This window comes from Rhinoderma darwinii, chromosome 4 (genome assembly GCF_050947455.1).
Source record: "Rhinoderma darwinii isolate aRhiDar2 chromosome 4, aRhiDar2.hap1, whole genome shotgun sequence".
In the NCBI taxonomy this organism is placed as follows: domain Eukaryota; kingdom Metazoa; phylum Chordata; class Amphibia; order Anura; family Rhinodermatidae; genus Rhinoderma; species Rhinoderma darwinii.
Window position 1 is genome coordinate 92,669,730 of NC_134690.1, and position 20,311 is coordinate 92,690,040.

The following is a 20,311-nucleotide window of genomic DNA, read 5'->3' on the forward strand; positions in this document are numbered from 1 at the left end:
AATTGTAAATCAGGGAAATACCATATGGCCACCTTGTTCCCTCTGCTAGTGTGTAGATTTCAGGATCCTGGACTTTGTAAGTATGAGTTAGTTAAAAGTGGAATAATGGGGTTCTATCACACCTGAGTTTATCACGTTTTGAGTAGTAAGGCTTAAAAGTTTAAGGCTTTTAAACTTTTTTTTTTTATATATATATTTTTGTATGTGGAATTCAATTACTTGTAAAAATTTAAAATGAAAAACACACAATGAGAGCACATAGGAGTATATGATGTAGTTGATGATAGAACACTCACTATCAATAATATCAGACAGGCCCTGGGCTCCGAGCAGCTCTCTTAGACGTGCCACCTCGTCCTTAAGTTCACGTATCAGACGATTGTTTGGATCTTCATTGATAACAGCATTGCATCGGATCTGTTTGGCACGGTCAGCATATCTGCGGAAGACACAACATCTATTGCTTGATGCATTGGCTATAAACAGTAATCCAAAATGAATAAAAAAAGGGAAACAGAAACAGTAAAATTTCACTAATTACTCACCTTAGGTTGAAGGACATAAAATGCTTTATAATATAATAATTTCTGATTTCCCTTGTGCTTAAGTCCATTTAATAGAGAATGCCCTTAAAAGCAGACTTCTTCTACAAGGTCCCTTGTTAAATGAATCCTGCAATTTGTGTTCTTCTTACCATTTACTATAGCAGGGGATCGTATTTTTGGTTTTGGTAAAATCTACAGATATTTTGGTGCTTGATATGCAAATGACCAACTCTTATCCTGCTCGTGTAAAGTATTAACCTTTTTGTCTACAATGACTTCCCACCTATTCAATACGCCAAAATACTAAGACCTCCTATATAAAGGGAAGTTGTTCTCCTGTGACTTTAAATACATTTTTGCTTAGAATATTTGGTCTGCACACCATCTTATTAAAGAAAATCATTAGCGGTGTACTCACTACAGTATGTGAGTACACTCGCTAATATACATTCCAAACCCATGTCGCGCTGATTCTGAGATTTTAATAGCGCTGGCGGGGGACCGGAAGTCTAGTTGCGCAGTCTTCCTTCATTACAACACAACTCTTCGTCATGTGACCGGCCCTGTTGTACTCTATGTAATTCATCTACTACTGCTGCTACATCGGTTACAGCGGGGCCGGTCACATAACGAAGAGTCGTGTCGTTATCAAGGAAGACTGTTCAACTAGACTTCCGGTCCCCGGCCAGCGCTATAAAAATCTATGAAAATCTCATAATCAGTGCGACAGGGGATTGAAATGCATATTAGTAAGTGTACTCACATACTGTAGTGAGTACACTGCTAATACTTTTTGGTCCCGACATAACCCCTTTAAACATTAGTTGGGTAGTTGCACTCTTTGTTGGGTTCAGTTTTCCCGCATCTGCTTCAGAAGTGAGCAAAAGACAAAACATCTCACCGCAGGGTACTAAGGGTCTCATCATAGTTGATATCTGCAGGACTCAGAGCAGCAACCATAGCAGTGCGAGAGTTTCCACCTGAAGCACACAATCCAAAAATTGGTCATTACAAAATAATCTCAAAACACAATATTTTACAAAAATATTATTAATCTTTGTGTGAGAATCTTTTGGTGCACATCAGGATATCAATCAATGGGAGAAAGCTACAAACAGAAATGGTATAATCATATTTAGTAACACATTCCACTGCACTATAGACAAAATATATTCATTCACATCAGTTCAGAGACATTTTTAATCTAACTTTCCTATTTTGGGCTTACTTATATGGGAAGATTATTATGATACTGTTATGGTTTATCTGTGTGGGTATAACAAGATGAGGATCCTTCATAATACTGTTGAGAGCCATCAAAGTAGCAGAAACCCAGACAGACCCCATTATAGGTCAATCGGATATTGACCAGTCACTGTTTGGGTTTTATGACGTATCCATCACAGTATCATGGCTTTCATTTATATAACGGAAGCAATGACACTAGTGTGAACAGCGCCTTACACACAAGAAACATACATAAACATGGGGAAATCATACAAACTTCAAATAGATGAAGCCTTTGTACGCTGAAACGGTTAAATCCATATATTTAATGCTGAAAATCAGCAGTACTAACTAATAAGGCACAAATGTACAGTGTATGTATAAATACACATTTATATACAGTACGTCATATGCAAAGCCCAATTCTAATACTTACGGTATGTAAAAATTTGTATATTTCACACAACTTGTTGCCCACAGCCAATTACAATAGAGCTTTGATTTTTTTCAGAAAAGTTTGAGAAATGTAAGCTGAGCTTTGATTGGTTGCTATCGGACATATTTTCTGTTAGACAGTTTTGATGAATCTAAATTTCTTGGAGTGTTCCATTTTTATTTCAGACAATTGTGGCTTAGATATAGAGACCATTAAAACCTCAAGAGTACACATTAGTCCTCTAACGGCTCATATTTTGACATCATAGCGATGACAAAGGGTATGTGTATATGTCGACTATTGAAAAGAAAATGCATATATGGTATAAAAGTAGAATATTTTGGTGGCATAAATAAATGTATTACCTAAATTCTCTCTTAGAAGCCATGTGAGTACAGAATCTCGATATGGAACAAAATCATTTTTCTTCTTTTTCTTGTTCTGTGGAATAAAAATGACGTATAAGATGACAGTACTATAATATTTCCCCTGCCGCAACACTCCTATGTCATTATGATGACCTAATATATAAGAATATTAGAAGTGTAAACCGATTAGAAATTAAGGGGTAAAAAAAAAACCTTTAAAAATGGTATTGTACCATTATTACTAACTGAATTGTTTTTATAATGTGTAAACAAGGTTCTACATACAGTGAGTGATCTGAGAAACACCCACTATAATACATCCTTTATTTGCCTCATTATTTTTACTATTTAGGATCGTACAGCTCGGCAATTAATAAAGTAAAATAATGACAGTATATTTTAAGGTTTTTTTTGGCCTAACTCTTGCAAAATGATCAATCATAAAAATAAAAATCCTGATTGATCAAATATTTTTTTATTACTTTAGTCCCTTAAAGGAACAGTGTCACCCCAATTTTTTTTTTAACATGTTAAAGATGTTAGTGCTTTATTAAAAACGTTTGGATTAATTTGTGTGTTTGTGTGTTACTTTTTTTTATTTTTACACTTTTTCTTCCCTATGGGGGCTGCCATTTTTTTTTCCATTTCTGTATGTGTCGATTAACGACACATACAGACATGGAATACGGCAGCTCCAGTCCCATAGGGACTGCGAACGGGGCCCGTTCCATACACTATCGTGTATGCCGCTGTGTGGGAACGGCGCATGCGCCGCTCCCACACAGTTCAATTTGAAATGCGCGCCGGGAGCGGCGGCGACTGGAGCAGGTAAGTGATTTCTATGTATGTTCGTGTTTCAGTGTGTGTTTACTAGTGTATGTAAACCTTCTACACTGTGTGTTAGCTCAAAAAATGGCGACACACAGTGTAGGAGGTTAGACCGTTCAAACCCCTTTTTCTCCCGGCACTAGCCAGGATAAAGGAGGGGGGGATTCTCAGAGCTCACTAGAGCTAGGGATTTTTACCCAATTTTGCAGCATAAAGCAATGTGGTTGCTTTACCACATGCAATGCTGCAATTTTGGGAATGGCTCCATCTAGTGACCAGTGCTGGGAAATATTATAAATTGAATCCAATTTATAATATTTCCTGACTCGTGAAAAAAAAAAAAAAAAATTAGAACAATGTTTAATCACCTACACACTAATTGTTTAACTAAAAAAAAAGAAAAATGGTTTTGCTGGCAACACATTCCCTTTAAGGACACGGCCAATTTTGGTCTTGAGGACAGAACAATTTTTTTTATATGTCCCTCTTCGCATCCCGGCGCTCATAAAGTTTTCATTTTTTGTCCGATTTAGCTGTATGAGACTTTGTTTTTTGCGACACGAGTTGTAATTTATGTAGGCACCATTTTTTTTGGTACATTTACATTATTGTTTAATTAATATAAATTTTTATTTTGGCAAAAATGTAGAAAAAAAAGCAATTCCTCTGTAGTTTTATTTTTACACCATACACCGATCATCATAAATAATGTTATAGATTTATTTTATTGGTTGTTACGGACGTGGCGATACCAAATATGCGTATATATTATTTCATGTTTTGGGGCTTATAATTTGAAAAGTTTATTATTGTAGAAAATTTTATTTCTGTTTGGTTTTCTTACCATTTTTTTTTATTTAACATTCCCTCTTTTTTTTTTTTTTATTAACTTTACTTTTTTTTTAATCCCATAGAGGGATTTTCATTTGGATTTTTTAACTTTAATGTACTGGCATATATCTATATTCCAGTACATTATCATGTGTACTGATTGTACGCAGGCAGTTGTTAGGGCATACCTCAGTATACCCGAACAACATGGTCAGACAGCCCTGAGGTCTACCAGGTATGGGCATCGATCGCGTCACACGGATTTCCTGTGACGCGATCAAAGGGGGAGACCACCATCTCACTATTGCTTTGAATGCCGCGACCAGCTTTGATCGCGGCATTCAAGGGGTTAACGGTGGAGAGAAGAGGTTTTTCTTCTCTCTGCTGTTAGAGCGGGGCTGCGGCTGTGTATTAAAGCCATTGCCGCGCTCATCATGGCTGTATTAAGCCTCGCCCCCTTTTCAAGACACTTTTCAAAAGTGTCTAGTGAGGCACTAACAACTGTTCTTTTTTGCACATTCTGAACATAACTATGTTTCGAACAAAATGCGTCAATGTTCTCTAAAAATGTGCCACATTTTGGCGCAAAATATGATTTATGTCTCAATATTAAATAATAAATATCCCACCTTATTGGTTCCAGAGTCCTGTGGAAAACAGCGAGAAAATACATTAGATAAAAGCATCAGTTACTTGTGCAGCTATTGGTATTGAATGATAGGACACATAGGGCATGTAACAATGGGGTTATCTATAAACTTGTATATGGTATTTTTATGTACAACAGCCTGAAGTTTTCATACAGACTTTCCTCTAGTTCTGGTTGCAATAAATGTATGAACGTTACATGACATGTTCATAAATATTTGACGATTCATGGTCATCACAATTGCAGATGACAAATAGCTCTGTAGTGTTGTAGATACTGCACGGGACCCTTAACCCTACAGGAGAACCTGGACAATCTGGCTAAATGTGGACAGCAAAATGGCTTATGAGTTTCAATGTTGACAAGTGTAAGGTTATACATTTTGGAGCAAGAAATATTTATGGTATTTATAACCTGAATGGATCACTATTATTTGAATCTACAATGGAGAGGATTTAAGTGTAATTAAACTAAATTATAGCACTCAATGCCAGTCTGCTGTATCAAAAGCTAAAGAGGCATAGTTTTTAGAAAACAAAGTCTTATTTTACGCCTTTATAAAGCACTGAACATCCTGAATAAGAAGTTCAGCTTTGGGCATTAGTTCATAAAAGAAGTATCAAAGAGTTGGTGAAAGTAAAAAAAAAATGGCAACCAATTTTGGTACGGTAGATCTCAGTTATGAAGAAAGGTTGGCATGTTATATTTATATATTTTTTATATATATATATATATATATATATATATATAGTTGCTCTAGCAAGACTAAAGTGATGACTGACTTATTCTTTTTGCAGGGGGTTCGTAACTATAAAAGGGTGAAAGTGATGGACCTTTTGTCAACCCACTAACTATATTACAGTATATAATTGAAATAAAAGGGTCACACAAATGGCACTATTAATGCATGACCCCCTCATGTTTTTGCATCTAACACGATACAGAAAGTTCAGATGAACAGAGCACTTTTTATAGTGATATATGGAATTCTGTGGCTTATTATGAGGATAAACTTACCATTTCAGCTAGAGCAGAAATCACTTTACCCAGTGTAGTTAGAGACTTATTGATGTTTGCTCCTTCCTGGAGGAGAGAAAAAAGAACCATGTAGAAAAAAATGTTTTGTGCGGTAATTACCACAAATTTGGAGAAGGAATCTTGTCTCCTGACCAAAAAGTAAGGCAACCTTGTGTTGTGTTTACTTATGATTGTCATACAACATCTTTTTATGGCACTAGTTAAAAGCATATAAGACACAAGATTCTAGAATATTGTGAGTTCAGTAAAACCTCTCCAAAAGACCACCTCTTAGAGAAGACCACATTTCAGTAAAGGATTTTAATTTCCCTTATCCACAAATGAATAAAATTATAATTTTTCCTATATAGTAGTCTTCATTTTACAAAGGATCTTATATGCTTTCGGTTTTTTTTTTCAATGTTTTCTCTATCCATTGAACATGAAACCATCTATTTTCTAATTTATGCCAAAATATTTTTCACACAACATGAAGCATTTTGAAGAGTCTCACCTTTAATCTTGTCCCTTTGGCTCCGGTGGAATCTGCTCTTTCACTTCCTGCGAGGTCCACCAGGCTAATTTTACTAACCTACGGGGAAGAAGAATTTCTCCGGTAATACTTCTATAATACAAGTAGCATCTTATAACACCGAACAAACCAATTGCTACCGCCTTTATATATTAGGGAGCAGAAGAAAAATCTTCAGTAGACTTCAGCACTTTTGTGAAATAGATGAAACTACTCACCCAAAAGTGTTCAGCATAATAATGTCATTTAATAATGTCATTTAGTTCAGAAAATTACAGAAAGAAGATATAAAAAGGCAGATGTAAAAGAAGAACAGGATGGAGAACAGATTTAGAGGGAAAGAACAAGGAGACAAGACTATGAATGAAAAAACAGGAGCCACCAAGAGGCATGCAAAAGGAGAGGTAATCGGTGTACAGAGGCAAATACTGTTGACAGGAGCATGGAGAGGAGGATGATGAAGGTAATAGTATGGAAAGATGGAAACTGATCTAGATAGGAGCAGGCGAGAGATGAAGACTGAATGAGACAAGACTAGTAGGGGCTCATTCAGATGGGCGTGATTCTTGTCCGTGTGCAGTGCGTTGAAACAACGCACATCACACGGCCCCATTGATTTGAATGGGGCTATTCACACATGCGCAAGTTTTCATGCAGCGAGTGTCCGTTGAAGTCAATGGGTGCGTGAAAATCACGGACAGCACACGGACGCACATCTGTGTGCCGTCCGCGTTTCACGTATCAGTTACATTGAAGGGCTTACAAGTCTGTGAAAAACACATGCCATTCGCAAAGCACATCGATGCATAGCGCAACACACACACACGACTAGATTTACGCACGTTTTTTACGTGCGGAAATCTGTCACACTCGTGTGAATGTAGACTAAAATGTGAACACCAAGACAAAGATATTAAGATAAGAGCAGGAGGGTAGGTGTATTTAAAGGGTTTTTCTCAAGGAAATATCCCCTGTTCATATTCCCTATTGTAGCGCCCATGGCCGCGGGCCGTCGGGTTCACTCACCTCCCGACGCCCGCAGCCATGGATCTGTGAGCGCTGGCCTCTGTCTCCCTCCTAGGAGATGCCAGCGCTCACTTCCGCTCCGTCCGGCCGGGTCCCGTAGGGTGCGCGCGCACGCTCGCGCCCGCTCTTATAGGGCCAGCGCGCGCACATGAAAACAATGATCATTAACCCACGTGATTCCCTGCCCTATAAGAATGCCCCAGCCCTTCTGATCCTTGCCTGAGAGTTGTTAGTCTTTCCCTGTCTGTCTCGCAAATGGTCCCTTAGTGTCTCCCGTTCCTGCTGTTACCCGTGCCCTGTTACCGTTCCTGTATTCCGCATTGTTCCTGTGCCTACCCGTGTTCAAGTGCCATCTGCCACGTCAAGTGCCATCTGCCACGTCAAGTGTCATCTGCCACGCCAAGTGCCATCTGCCACGTCAAGTGCCATCTGCCACGTTCAAGTGCTATCTCCTCATCGGATACTGCCCGCTACGTCTGGCGCCACTTTACGCACCTGCCTCCATCCGTGCTGAAGCCACAGTCACCGTCCGGACTATTTCAGGTACCTAAGCATTACTGTCTGCTATCTTACTTTCACATAGACTGAGACCTGGTCAGCTGCCTCCCCGCTACGGCGGAGCGGCCTAGTGGGTCCACAAACCCAGTGTCCGTGACACCTATTGGGATGTCATAGAGGGGTTTCCCCACTCATGACCCTGTCTGTCAGCCATAGTAGAGAGTTGCTATGATGGAGTTGTGGAGGACTCGGCATGGCCATTTAATAAATGGATGCTCATTCATACCCTGCTGCAGTGTTTGTAATAACATTTAGGGCAAGGGTTTCAGAAGCCATGGCGGCCTACTGAAATAAATGAAATGGAGGCAAAAATTACATTGTTAGTAAAACTAACTATAATACATTATGTAAATTTTTATCATTATGGATATAACATTTGGGAACAAGTTACCAAGACAACAGTCTGTTAAATATATTGGTGGATATAAAAAAGGGTAATTGTTATTTACAAGTCTACGTTACCAATGCTATATTGGAGGAAGCACTGTATTCCCTGGAGCACACTTTTCACTTCTTCACATTCAACAGTCAAAACATCAATTAAAGTCATTTAAAATATGCAAAAAGTCATAGAGATAATGTAACTACACTAACATATTGATGCCAACACACAATAATGGAGCACAAAGATGTGTTACTGTCCCCAGCTATCATAGTAGATGTGTAGTTGTGTGACAGGTTGGGGGCTTGACATATTAATGTATACAGATAATAACTACTGTATATGGACAGAGAATGAAGAGTGAGTGCAGAGATGAAGAGGTCAGACAGGCCACGTAGATATACTATAAAAACAAGAGTAAGGACCCTTTTACACTGGCCACTTATCGGGCAAATGAGCGTTCGCAGAATGCTCGTTCCCAAAAAATGCCCTGTGCAAACAAGGCAACGATCAGCTGATGAACGAACAAACGCTCATTCCCCTGCTGATTGTATAGTTTTAAATGGCCAAAATATTATCGTTGTCGGCAGCACATCTCCCTGTGTAAACATAGAGATGTGCTGCCGATATGATAGATATATGGGGACGAGCAATCGGAATAACGATCGCTGCTCTCCATACTAGCTCCTTATGAAAGGAGCAAATGAGCGCCGATTAACGATTTCTCGTTGATCGGCGCTCGTTTACATGGCCCACGTCCACAACCACGACCACCCAAAGTCGAGAACACAAAATGACATGATGAATCCGGGACATTAATCTGATTGATTATATAACACTCAGCAGCTCGACTGGGTTGTCAAAAATAATGGTTGTCAAAAATGATTCTGCTTGCATTATATTTTTTATTTTTATGTTTTATTTTTACTATTGAATACTGGGAGCTAATCAAAACAGTGAAATCTCTTGTTATGCGCTTTGTCTTCTTACGTGTTCTGGCTTTGTGTGTCATTTGTCTTTATTTGCACTACCTGTAAATTATTGGCTGCACGTCCCGGCTATAGAAGCCAACCAGCGGCTTAGAGGAGCGCTAAAACATTTTCTATAAGCATAAACATGTACAGACAATATCAGACATTACATATTGACAAAACTAATTTACAATTTAAGCAAGAGGAGTCAGGACCCTGCACAGGAGATTACAATCTATGAGGAAATAAGGAAATTTTTACAAAATGTAAAAAAGTGCTTGTTAAAGGGGTTTTCCCATGATGGACATTTATGACATATCCACAGGATATGAGGAAATAAGGGAGACACAAAGTGTAAGGCTGGGTTCACACACACTATTTACGGACGTAATTGGAGCGTTTTAGCCCCGAATTACGTCCGAAAATGTAGCTCAATAGCGTCGGTAAACATCCGCCCATTCATTTGAATGGGTCTTACGATGTTCTGTGCCGACGGTCATTTTTTTTACGCGCCGCTGTCAAAAGGCGTAAAAAAGACGCCCGCGTCAAAGAAGTGCCTGTCACTTCTTCAGACGTAAATGGAGCTGTTTTCCATTGACTCCATAGAAAAACAGCTCCAATTACGTCCGTAATGGACGCAGCGAAAGACGCCTGCACATGCCATTACGGCTGAAATTACGAGAAAACAGCACCATAAATTCAGCCGTAACGGACGCTGCCGTGTGAACATACCCTTACAGTCTTTGTTCTGTACAATGGTCAAGCAATTTATTTATTTATTATATACACATGGGCTGGTACACATAAAGCTGCATGAACCGGTCACCAGCCAGTATCCGTGTATGACTGACATGAAGAGAAGAAGTGTGAGGGAATCTTATTCTGATAACTAAGCTAAATAAGAGGTGTCTATCACAGGACTGGAAAAAGGTGGGAACAGCACTCTCCTCCTGAATACAGTGGATTTATACATATGAGGCTAAGGCATTCCTTATGGTTTGAGATTAAATAAAGTTCTGCATCATTTTTGTGCCATTTGGCACAGAAACATATTGCAGACCTGAATTTATAATACAAATATCCGCTTTAAAAAAGTCTCTTCTTTTTCTGGGTGTCTGGCTCAGGCTCATCACAAATGATTCATGGTCGAAACTGGTTGTTGTCAAAAGGATCAGCAATAAGAAGTGTTATCCTATGAGTGTCAAATCCAAAATGTATTTTTGCTTATTATAATATATTATAGCAGCCTTTGATGATAGAGAATTTTAGAATGTGTTTTGTGTATTTATTTTTTTATAGCAGAAGATGGGGTAAGGTATACAACTCTGGTAACAATAATCAATGCCATTTATCTTGTAGTGATTTATATCAGACATATTAGTCTTGTCATTTTATAACATATTTATGCAATGTGGAAAAAGTGCAGGAGGGTTGAGAGCATTGCAATTTAATATTAGAGGCTATTGCTCCAGGGTGGGTTTACCATATGGAACTTAAAGATGGATGGTCGAAGTAGAGGAAATAATTTTACATTAGACAGTGATCACAAACACTTTCCCGACCAAATCAGTCCTATCTTCTGACCAAAAGATACACACAAATATCACGCAACATATTTGGCTCTGACGTGGTTCTCTGTTTTTGCATGTTATGTCTCTTGACCCTTCTTACCTTTTCTGTGCTGGTCTGGGCATCAGCATCATTTTTACGTTGGGTGAAGATTATGTTGAACACAGCATGGGAGCGACTGCTTGTCTCATTCATGTTAGTGGCAGCAACAGTTCTGTGAAGACACAAACAAACATTACAGCCATTCCGCCTAACTTTTTGGACAGTCAAAGAGGGTCACATAGGTTTCATTGTGTGATTATTTACCATGCATATCCATACACTTTAATAGTTGTCAGTTTGAATATTAGCGCAAAAATCATCTATATATATATATATATATATATATATATATATATACACTACCGTTCAAAAGTTTAGAGTCACTTAGAAATTTACTTATTTTTTAAAGAAAAGCACAGTTTTTTTCAATGAAGATAACATTAAATTAATCAGAAATACACTCTATACATTGTTAATGTGGTAAATGACTATTCTAGCTGCAAACGTCTGGTTTTTAATGCAATATCTACATAGGTGTATAGAGGCCCATTTCCAGCAACCATCACTCCAGTGTTCTAATGGTACATTGTGTTTGCTAACTGTGTTAGAAGGCTAATGGATGATTAGAAAATACTTGAAAACCCTTGTGCAATTATGTTAGCACCGCTGTAAACTGTTTTGCTGTTTAGAGGAGCTATAAAACTGACCTTCCTTTGAGCTAGTTGAGAATCTGGAGCATTACATTTGTGGGTTCAATTAAACTCTCAAAATGGCTAGAAAAAGAGAGCTTTCATGTGAAACTCGACAGTCTATTCTTGTTCTTAGAAATGAAGGCTATTCCATGCGAGAAATTGCCAAGAAACTGAAGATTTCCTACAACGGTGTGTACCACTCCCTTCAGAGGACAGCACACACAGGCTCTAACCAGAGTAGAAAGAGAAGTGGGAGGCACCGCTGTACAACTGAGCAACAAGACAAGTACATTAGAGTCTCTAGTTTGAGAAATAGATGCCTCACAGGTCCTCAACTGGCAGCTTTATTAAATAGTACCCGCAAAACGCCAGTGTCAACGTCTACAGTGAAGAGGCGACTCCGAGATGCTGGCCTTCAGGGCAGAGTGGCAAAGAAAAAGCCATATCTGAGACTGGCTAATAAAAGGAAAAGATTAATATGGGCAAAAGCACACAGACATTGGACAGAGAAAGATTGGAAAAAAGTGTTATGGACAGACGAATCGAAGTTTGAGGTGTTTGGATCACACAGAAGAACATTTGTGAGACGCAGAACAACTGAAAAGATGCTGGAAGAGTGACTGACGCCATCTGTCAAGCATGGTGGAGGTAATGTGATGGTCTGGGGTTGGTTTGGTGCTGGTAAAGTGGGAGATTTGTACAAGGTAAAAGGGATTTTGAATAAGGAAGGCTATCACTCCATTTTGCAACGCCATGCCATACCCTGTGGACAGCGCTTGATTGGAGCCAATTTCATCCTACAACAGGACAATGACCCAAAGCACACCTCCAAATTATGCAAGAACTATTAAGGGAAGAAGCAGGCAGCTGGTATTCTATCTGTAATGGAGTGGCCAGCGCAGTCACCAGATCTCAACCCCATAGAGCTGTTGTGGGAGCAGCTTGACCGTATGGTACGCAAGAAGTGCCCATCAAGCCAAATTAAGAAAATTATTTCAAATAAAAATCATTATTTCTAACCTTGTCAATGTCTTGACTATATTTTCTAGTCATTTTGCAACTCATTTGATAAATATAAGTGTGAGTTTTCATGGAAAACACAAAATTGTCTGGGTGACCCCAAACTTTTGACCGGTAGTGTATATACAGTGAAGGAAATAAGTATTTGATCCCTTGCTGATTTTGTAAGTTTGCCCACTGTCAAAGACATGAACAGTCTAGAATTTTTAGGCTAGGTTAATTTTACCAGTGAGAGATAGATTATATTAAAAAAAAACCTGAAAATCACATAGTCAAAATTATATATATTTATTTGCATTGCGCACAGAGAAATAAGTATTTGATCCCCTACCAACCATTAAGAGTTCAGCCTCCTCCAGACCAGTTACACGCTCCAAATCAACTTGGTGCCTGCATTAAAGACAGCTGTCTTAAATGGTCACCTGTATAAAAGACTCCTGTCCACAGACTCAATTAATCAGTCTGACTCTAACCTCTACAACATGGGCAAGACCAAATAGCTTTCTAAGGATGTCAGGGACAAGATCATAGACCTGCACAAGGCTGGAATGGGCTACAAAACCATAAGTAAGACGCTGGGTGAGAAGGAGACAACTGTTGGTGCAATAGTAAGAAAATGGAAGACACAAAATGACTGTCAATCGACATCGATCTGGGGCTCCATGCAAAATCTCACCTCGTGGGGTATCCTTGATCCTGAAGAAGGTGAGAGCTCAGCCGAAAACTACACGGGGGGAACTTGTTAATGATCTCAAGGCAGCTGGGACCACAGTCACCAAGAAAACCATTGGTAACACATTACGCCGTAATGGATTAAAATACTGCAGTGCCCGCAAGGTCCCCCTGCTCAAGAAGGCACATGTACAGGCCCGTCTGAAGTTTGCAAATGAACATCTGGATGATTCTGAGAGTGATTGGGAGAAGGTGCTGTGGTCAGATGAGACTAAAATTGAGCTCTTTGGCATTAACTCAACTCGCCGTGTTTGGAGGAAGAGAAATGCTGCCTATGACCCAAAGAACACCGTCCTCACTGTCAAGCATGGAGGTGGAAACATTATGTTTTGGGGGTGTTTCTCTGCTAAGGGCACAGGACTACTTTACCGCATCAATGGGAGAATTGATGGAGCCATGTACTGTCAAATCCTGAGTGACAACCTCCTTCCCTCCACCAGGACATTAAAAATGGCTCGTGGCTGGGTCTTCCAGCACGACAATGACCCGAAACATACAGCCAAGGCAACAAAGGAGTGGCTCAAAAAGAAGCACATTAAGGTCATGGAGTGGCCTAGCCAGTCTCCAGACCTTAATCCCATCGAAAACTTATGGAGGGAGCTGAAGATCCGAGTTGCCAAGCGATAGCCTCGAAATCTTAATGATTTACAGATGATCTGCAAAGAGGAGTGGGCCAAAATTCCATCTAACATGTGTGCAAACATCATCATCAACTACAAAAAACGTCTGACTGCTGTGCTTGCCAACAAGGGTTTTGCCACCAAGTATTAAGTCTTGTTTGCCAAAGGGATCAAATACTTATTTCTCTGTGCAAATTGCAAATAAATATATATAATTTTGACAATGTGATTTTCAGTTTTTTTTTTTTAATATAATCTATCTCTCACTGGTAAAATTAACCTAGCCAAAAAATTCTAGATTGTTCATGTCTTTGACAGTGGGCAAACTTACAAAATCAGCAAGGGATCAAATACTTATTTCCTTCACTGTATATATATATATATATATATATATATATATACAACCATATAAACAAATTTTTAAGATCCAAGTTGCACAAAAAAATTTTTACAAGTTGAAATCTAATATATAGTTAGGAACCAGACAGTTTCTGTAGAAATGGGGTAAGTTCACACAGGCCGGATATGCTGCCCACAAGGAATTCCGGCCGAAAATCCGCACCAAATTGTGGTGACGTTTTTTTCGTCCAGAATGTCCGTTGTGGAAAACTGCAAGGAAAGAAAAGTCATACTTACCCATATCCATATCCACGCGTCCCTCTGCTGTCCTGCAGCCCGGCCTCCTGGGATGATGCTTCATCCCATGTGACCACTGCAGCCTGTGATTGGCTGCAGCGATCACATGGGATGACATGTCATCCCAGGAGGCCAGCCTGGACGAAGAAGCACAGAGTTCTGGGTAAGTATAAGATCCTTTTTTCCCATATGCAATATTTGGGGTGGAATCGCAGCCTTTCTGCTGCAATAATCGCAACATCTGCTATTTGTTGCGTGTTTTAACTCCCCATTATATTTAATGGGGAAAACCTGCAACAAAGAAGCAGCGATTACGCAAATACAATTGACAGGCTGCGGATTAAAGAAATGCACTGCAGGTCAATATCTGAGCGGTTTTTCCGCTTATCACTTATGCAGCGTGTGGATGAGATTTATTCAAATCTCATCCACTTTGCTGCTACTATATTATGCTGCAGATTTTCCACAACAAAATCGGTTGCGGAAAATCTGCAGTATTATGCTACATGTGAACACGGCCTTTAATGGAAATCTATTTCTAAGAGCAAAAAGATGGACATTTAAGGGGCAAAGAGGGATAGAGAGACAAAAATAGAAAACGTCCTCCAGAAGGGGGACACTTGGGAGGTATGACACAGCATATAGAGTAATAATTGTGGTGCCTGTCATTGGCATATAGCACATGATACACTTTAATCTATATTAATCCGTTTCTAACCATGCCATTTCTTTTATTAGCATGGGACAAGAGGATATTCCTCATTAATGTATATATTTGTGGGCGTTGAAGGCTCTTTTTAGATTACATTATTCTACATTATTGTACTCCATTGTTGTTTTTATAGAAAAGTTTAAAGAAACATTTCTGTTAATGTCCTCTTTGATTTAAATGTGTATATATATATATATATATATATATATATATATATATATATATATATATATACATATATAGATATAGATATATACACTACCGTTCAAAAGTTTGGGGTCACCCAGACACTTTTGTGTTTTCCATGAAAACTCACACTTATATTTATCAAATGAGTTGCAAAATGACTAGAAGATAAAGTCGAGACATTGACAAGGTTAGAAATAATAATTTTTATTTGAAATAATAATTTTCTCCTTCAAACTTTGCTTTCGTCAAAGAATGCTCCATTTGCAGCAATTACAGCATTGCAGACCTTTGGCATTCTAGCTGTTAATTTGCTGAGGTAATCGGGAGTAATTTCACCCTATGCTTCCAGAAGGCCCTCCCACAAGTTGGATTGGCTTGATGGGCACTTCTTGCGTACCATACGGTCAAGCTGCTCCCACAACAGCTCTATGGGGTTGAGATCTGGTGACTGCGCTGGCCACTCCATTACACATAGAATACCAGCAGCCTGCTTCTTCCCTAAATAGTTCTTGCATAATTTGGAGGTGTGCTTTGGGTCATTGTCCTGTTGTAAGATGAAATTGGCTCCAATCAAGCGCTGTCCACAGGGTATGGCATGGCGTTGCAAAATGGAGTGATAGCCTTCCTTATTCAAAATCCCTTTTACCTTGTACAAATCTCCCACTTTGCCAGCACCAAACCAGCCCCAGACCATCACATTACCTCCACCATGCTTGACAGATGGCGGCAGTCACTCTTCCAGCATCTTTTCAGTTGTTCTGCGTCAATCAAATGTTCTTCTGTGTGATCCAAACACCTCAAACTTCGATTCGTCTGTCCATAACACTTTTTTCCTAACTTCCTCTGTCCAATGTTTGTGTGCTTTTGCCCATATTAATCTTTTCCTTTTATTAGCCAGTCTCAGATATGGCTTTTTCTTTGCCACTCTGCCCTGAAGGCCAGCATCTCGGAGTCGCCTCTTCACTGTAGACATTGACACTGGCGTTTTGCGGGTACTATTTAATGAAGCTGCCAGTTGAGGACCTGTGAGGCGTCTATTTCTCAAACTAGAGACTCTAATGTACTTGTCTTGTTGCTCAGTTGTGCAGCGGGGCCTCCCACTTCTCTTTCTACTCTGGTTAGAGCCTGTTTGTGCTGTCCTCTGAAGGGAGTAGTACACACCGTTGTAGGAAATCTTCAGTTTCTTGGCAATTTCTCGCATGGAATCGCCTTCATTTCTAAGAACAAGAATAGACTGTCGAGTTTCACATGAAAGCTCTCTTTTTCTAGCCATTTTGAGAGTTTAATCGAACCCACAAATGTAATGCTCCAGATTCTCAACTAGCTCAAAGGCAGGTCAGTTTTATAGCTCCTCTAAACAGCAAAACTGTTTACAGCGGTGCTAACATAATTGCACAAGGGTTTTCAAGTGTTTTCTAATCATTCATTAGCCTTCTAACACAGTTAGCAAACACAATGTACCATTAGAACACTGGAGTGATGGTTTCTGGAAATGGGCCTCTATACACCTATGTAGATATTGCATTAAAAACCAGACGTTTGCAGCTAGAATAGTCATTTAGCACATTAACAATGTATAGAGTGTATTTTTGATTAATTTAATGTTATCTTCATTGAAAAAAACTGTGCTTTTCTTTCATAAATTAGGAAATTTCTAATTGACCCTAAACTTTTGAACGGTAGTGTATGTGTGTGTGTTTTTTGTCATATGCCATCAGATAGCAGCTACTGTAGACACAGAGAAGAGAAGAGGGGAGGGAGGTGGGGGGATGATAGTGCAGTCTATCCGCCTTAGCCTTTGTGCAGATGTACACGCAGTACACTTCTCTATCACCACACAGGGAAGAGAGGATTTAATCTGGGCAACATATGCATAACGTTTAAATGGCATTACATTTTTTCATGGATTTCTCTCTCGGTCCAAAAACATTTGTGCAGATATGTCAGATAACAGGAACTCTTTAAAGGGGTTTTCCCATGAAGCACATTTATGACATATCCACAGGATATGTCATAAATGTCAGTTAGATGTGGGTTCCACCTCTGGGACCCGCACCTATCTCTAGAACGGGGCCCCCTAAACTCCGTTTTACTTCTCTATGTTGTGGCTGAAGAGTGTGATTCCCGACCATAAATTATGGAAATAGCGTAACTCGCCCAGCTACGCTGTTTCCGTAACTCCCATAGTAGCAAATGCCAGTTACAGAAGCAGCGTAGCATACGAGCTACGCTGTTCCCATGACAACCATTCAGTTCTATGGGACTTACGGAAACCGCGTAAGTCAGCGTGCTACGTATTTCCGTAATTCATGGTCGGGAATCACACTCTTCAGCCACAACACAGAGCGGTAGAACGGGGTTTGGAGGGCCCCGTTCTAGAGATAGGTGCGGGTCCCAGAGGAGGGACCCGCATCTAACTAAGGCTATGTCTATCATAGATACATAAATGTCTCTGATGTGAAAACCCCTTTAAGAACGACATTTAACATCAAGTTTTTTCTTTTGTGGCAAAATCACTATTTTATTGTGCAGCAAGGTACGGCTTCTGAGAAGTTCTGGAAACACATCCAGAACTTTGGTGTTTGAATTGGACTAATCTCCTGTGTGTGAGTCAGAATGTTCTATTACTATCACTGATAAGCTTTCGTGCCATCAGCCTTTATACTGACGCTAACATGGTCCTGGATGAAATATGTAAGCTTAGAGCCTGCAGTAGTGAATATACTGTATGTACATCAATGCTCTCAGTCTCCGCCAGTGCCGCAGCTATCAGTGGGACAGATCCATATGGTTATTTTGCACAGAAAAATAGCAAAGCATGCTCGCTGCACAGCCTCCTGAACTGTAGACTGCTGAATCTCTATAATTTGTGTATTGATCTGTTCTCTATGAAGGTTCTGCTAGTAAACAAGGAGAAACATGATGCTCTTACAAAGGTGCCCTCTGCAGTCTGCTTATGTGTGTCTTGCACAGACAGGAGTAAATTCCACACATTTCTTATATGATGATGCTATGATACATATTTAGACCCATTAATGCAGCATTCCTACACAAATAAACGAATGCAATAAAAAACAATTGCCGTGACTCTTCAGTTCTGTAATTCTTCTAATAACACATTTGATTGCTTTTTGCAATAAATATGGGTAGTGATGGATGAAGTAGTGTTTCCCAGTAACCACCAGAATCTGTTGTCTTGGTTCATAATTGTTTCGTCTTACATTTTAGAGCCTGAAGCTGGCCATACACTTAAAATAGCTGTTTACACATGCAATGCCTGGCTTGATCTAGCATACATCTTTTTTTTATTGCGGACAGGGGAATAAGCCACAGCCGTTGGGGAAGTGTCAGGAGACCCCCATGCACATTAGTTCGGGGCCGATATAAAAGGGGGGAGGTGGGGCAAACCGCTTTGCCGATATTTTTAATTGGTTGCTATCTATTGGATTTATCCAATAGATAACACAATAATACTTATCTTTACACTTTTCTTCAGCTCCAGGAGTCGCAGCAGTGGGTCCCCTACGCTACCAGCGTTAGTATCAGGTGTGCGGCGGTGCCTAGAGCTGAAGAGGAGCCCAGAAGCGAGGAGCGTAATTTTATAGAGGGGTCTGGTGTGGGGTTTGAATTAATTGATGTTGCTATAGTGGTTGGGGATGGCTGAGAAGCAAGGGGCCAAAGATGTCTGGCCGATCATAGCGGTCTGGCCCAGATGGAGAAGACAAAGAAAAAGAAGTCTACAATAAGAGAAGACGTCACCTCTTAGCTACTGGATTTAAAGAGGACCTGTCGGTCTCCTAACATATCTGGTATAGTAAATCCTTGTATGTCCCATGAGATAAAAATTGTGGAGCATCTTTACTTAGAACTCTGTGTTGTGATGTTTCTCTTTTATGAATGAGGCCTGGCCTGCATGATGACTTTCTGTAATGCAACTAATTTTAACTATGGAACTATAGCTGCAGTACAAAGCAATACAATGTGTTGTATGTAATCTTGTGGACTGCAGCTGTCACTCTATCTCAGACTCCAAAATGTGGGTAGAGTATGGGAAGAAACCAGAGGAATCTCCTAGAAGATGTTACACTCCTGGAATTTAAATTCAGTACCCCAGCGGTACTAGACTCTGGGCCTAGTGAAGATGGGTGATCTATCACATCTTTCAGAAAAGGGTTAGCCATTCAATTATTTTATAAGTATTTTACCTGGCTTTGTTGCCAGAGTCCATTAGATCTTGAATGTCTTGGTAAGATGTAACAGCCAGTTTTGACAAGTCTTCTACATAAGGTCCCAGTAGTGGGTGCTCACGCACACGAAGGTTTCCCTTATTCTTTGGATTCAGAAGGTCTCGGACCCGCTCACAGTATATCTCCATGTAACTGACCTAAGAAGCAGTGGTATCAGATTAATAAAATACAAAGTAATCATTAGGGAAAAAGGAACACAAGCAAAACAATAATTCAAAGTAAAATACTGATTGTTTTGGTGGATGCCTAAAAAAATACCCACAATGTACAATAGTATGAAAAGTATAATATTTTATGTTATAAGGTGATACAAGCAGAATTTTTATGTATCTTGTATGTCTATCTATCTATCGATCTATCTATTTATCTATCTATCTACATACCTATCTATCTAACTACAGTTAGGTCCAGAATTATTTGGACAGTGACACAATCTTCATGATTTGGGCTCCGCATGCCACCACATTGGATTTGAAATGAAA

The 20,311-nt window shown here is 39.5% G+C and overlaps 1 protein-coding gene across 13 annotated transcripts in view; it reads right to left on the reverse strand.

Annotated features, from left to right (window-relative positions):
* Nucleotides 1-20,311, reverse strand: part of KIF1A (kinesin family member 1A) — a 149,081-nt gene that overhangs the window by 82,005 nt on the left and 46,765 nt on the right. For all 13 annotated transcript variants that reach the window (XM_075861350.1, XM_075861348.1, XM_075861347.1 and 10 more), the window contains exons 6-13: nt 19,788-19,966; nt 11,042-11,153; nt 6,416-6,493; nt 5,902-5,967; nt 4,865-4,882; nt 2,574-2,649; nt 1,447-1,525; nt 297-439 (exon numbers count right to left, since the gene is read on the reverse strand). In XM_075861350.1, the coding sequence (XP_075717465.1) occupies nt 297-439; nt 1,447-1,525; nt 2,574-2,649; nt 4,865-4,882; nt 5,902-5,967; nt 6,416-6,493; nt 11,042-11,153; nt 19,788-19,966 (751 nt within the window). The remainder of the gene's footprint in view (nt 1-296; nt 440-1,446; nt 1,526-2,573; nt 2,650-4,864; nt 4,883-5,901; nt 5,968-6,415; nt 6,494-11,041; nt 11,154-19,787; nt 19,967-20,311) is intronic.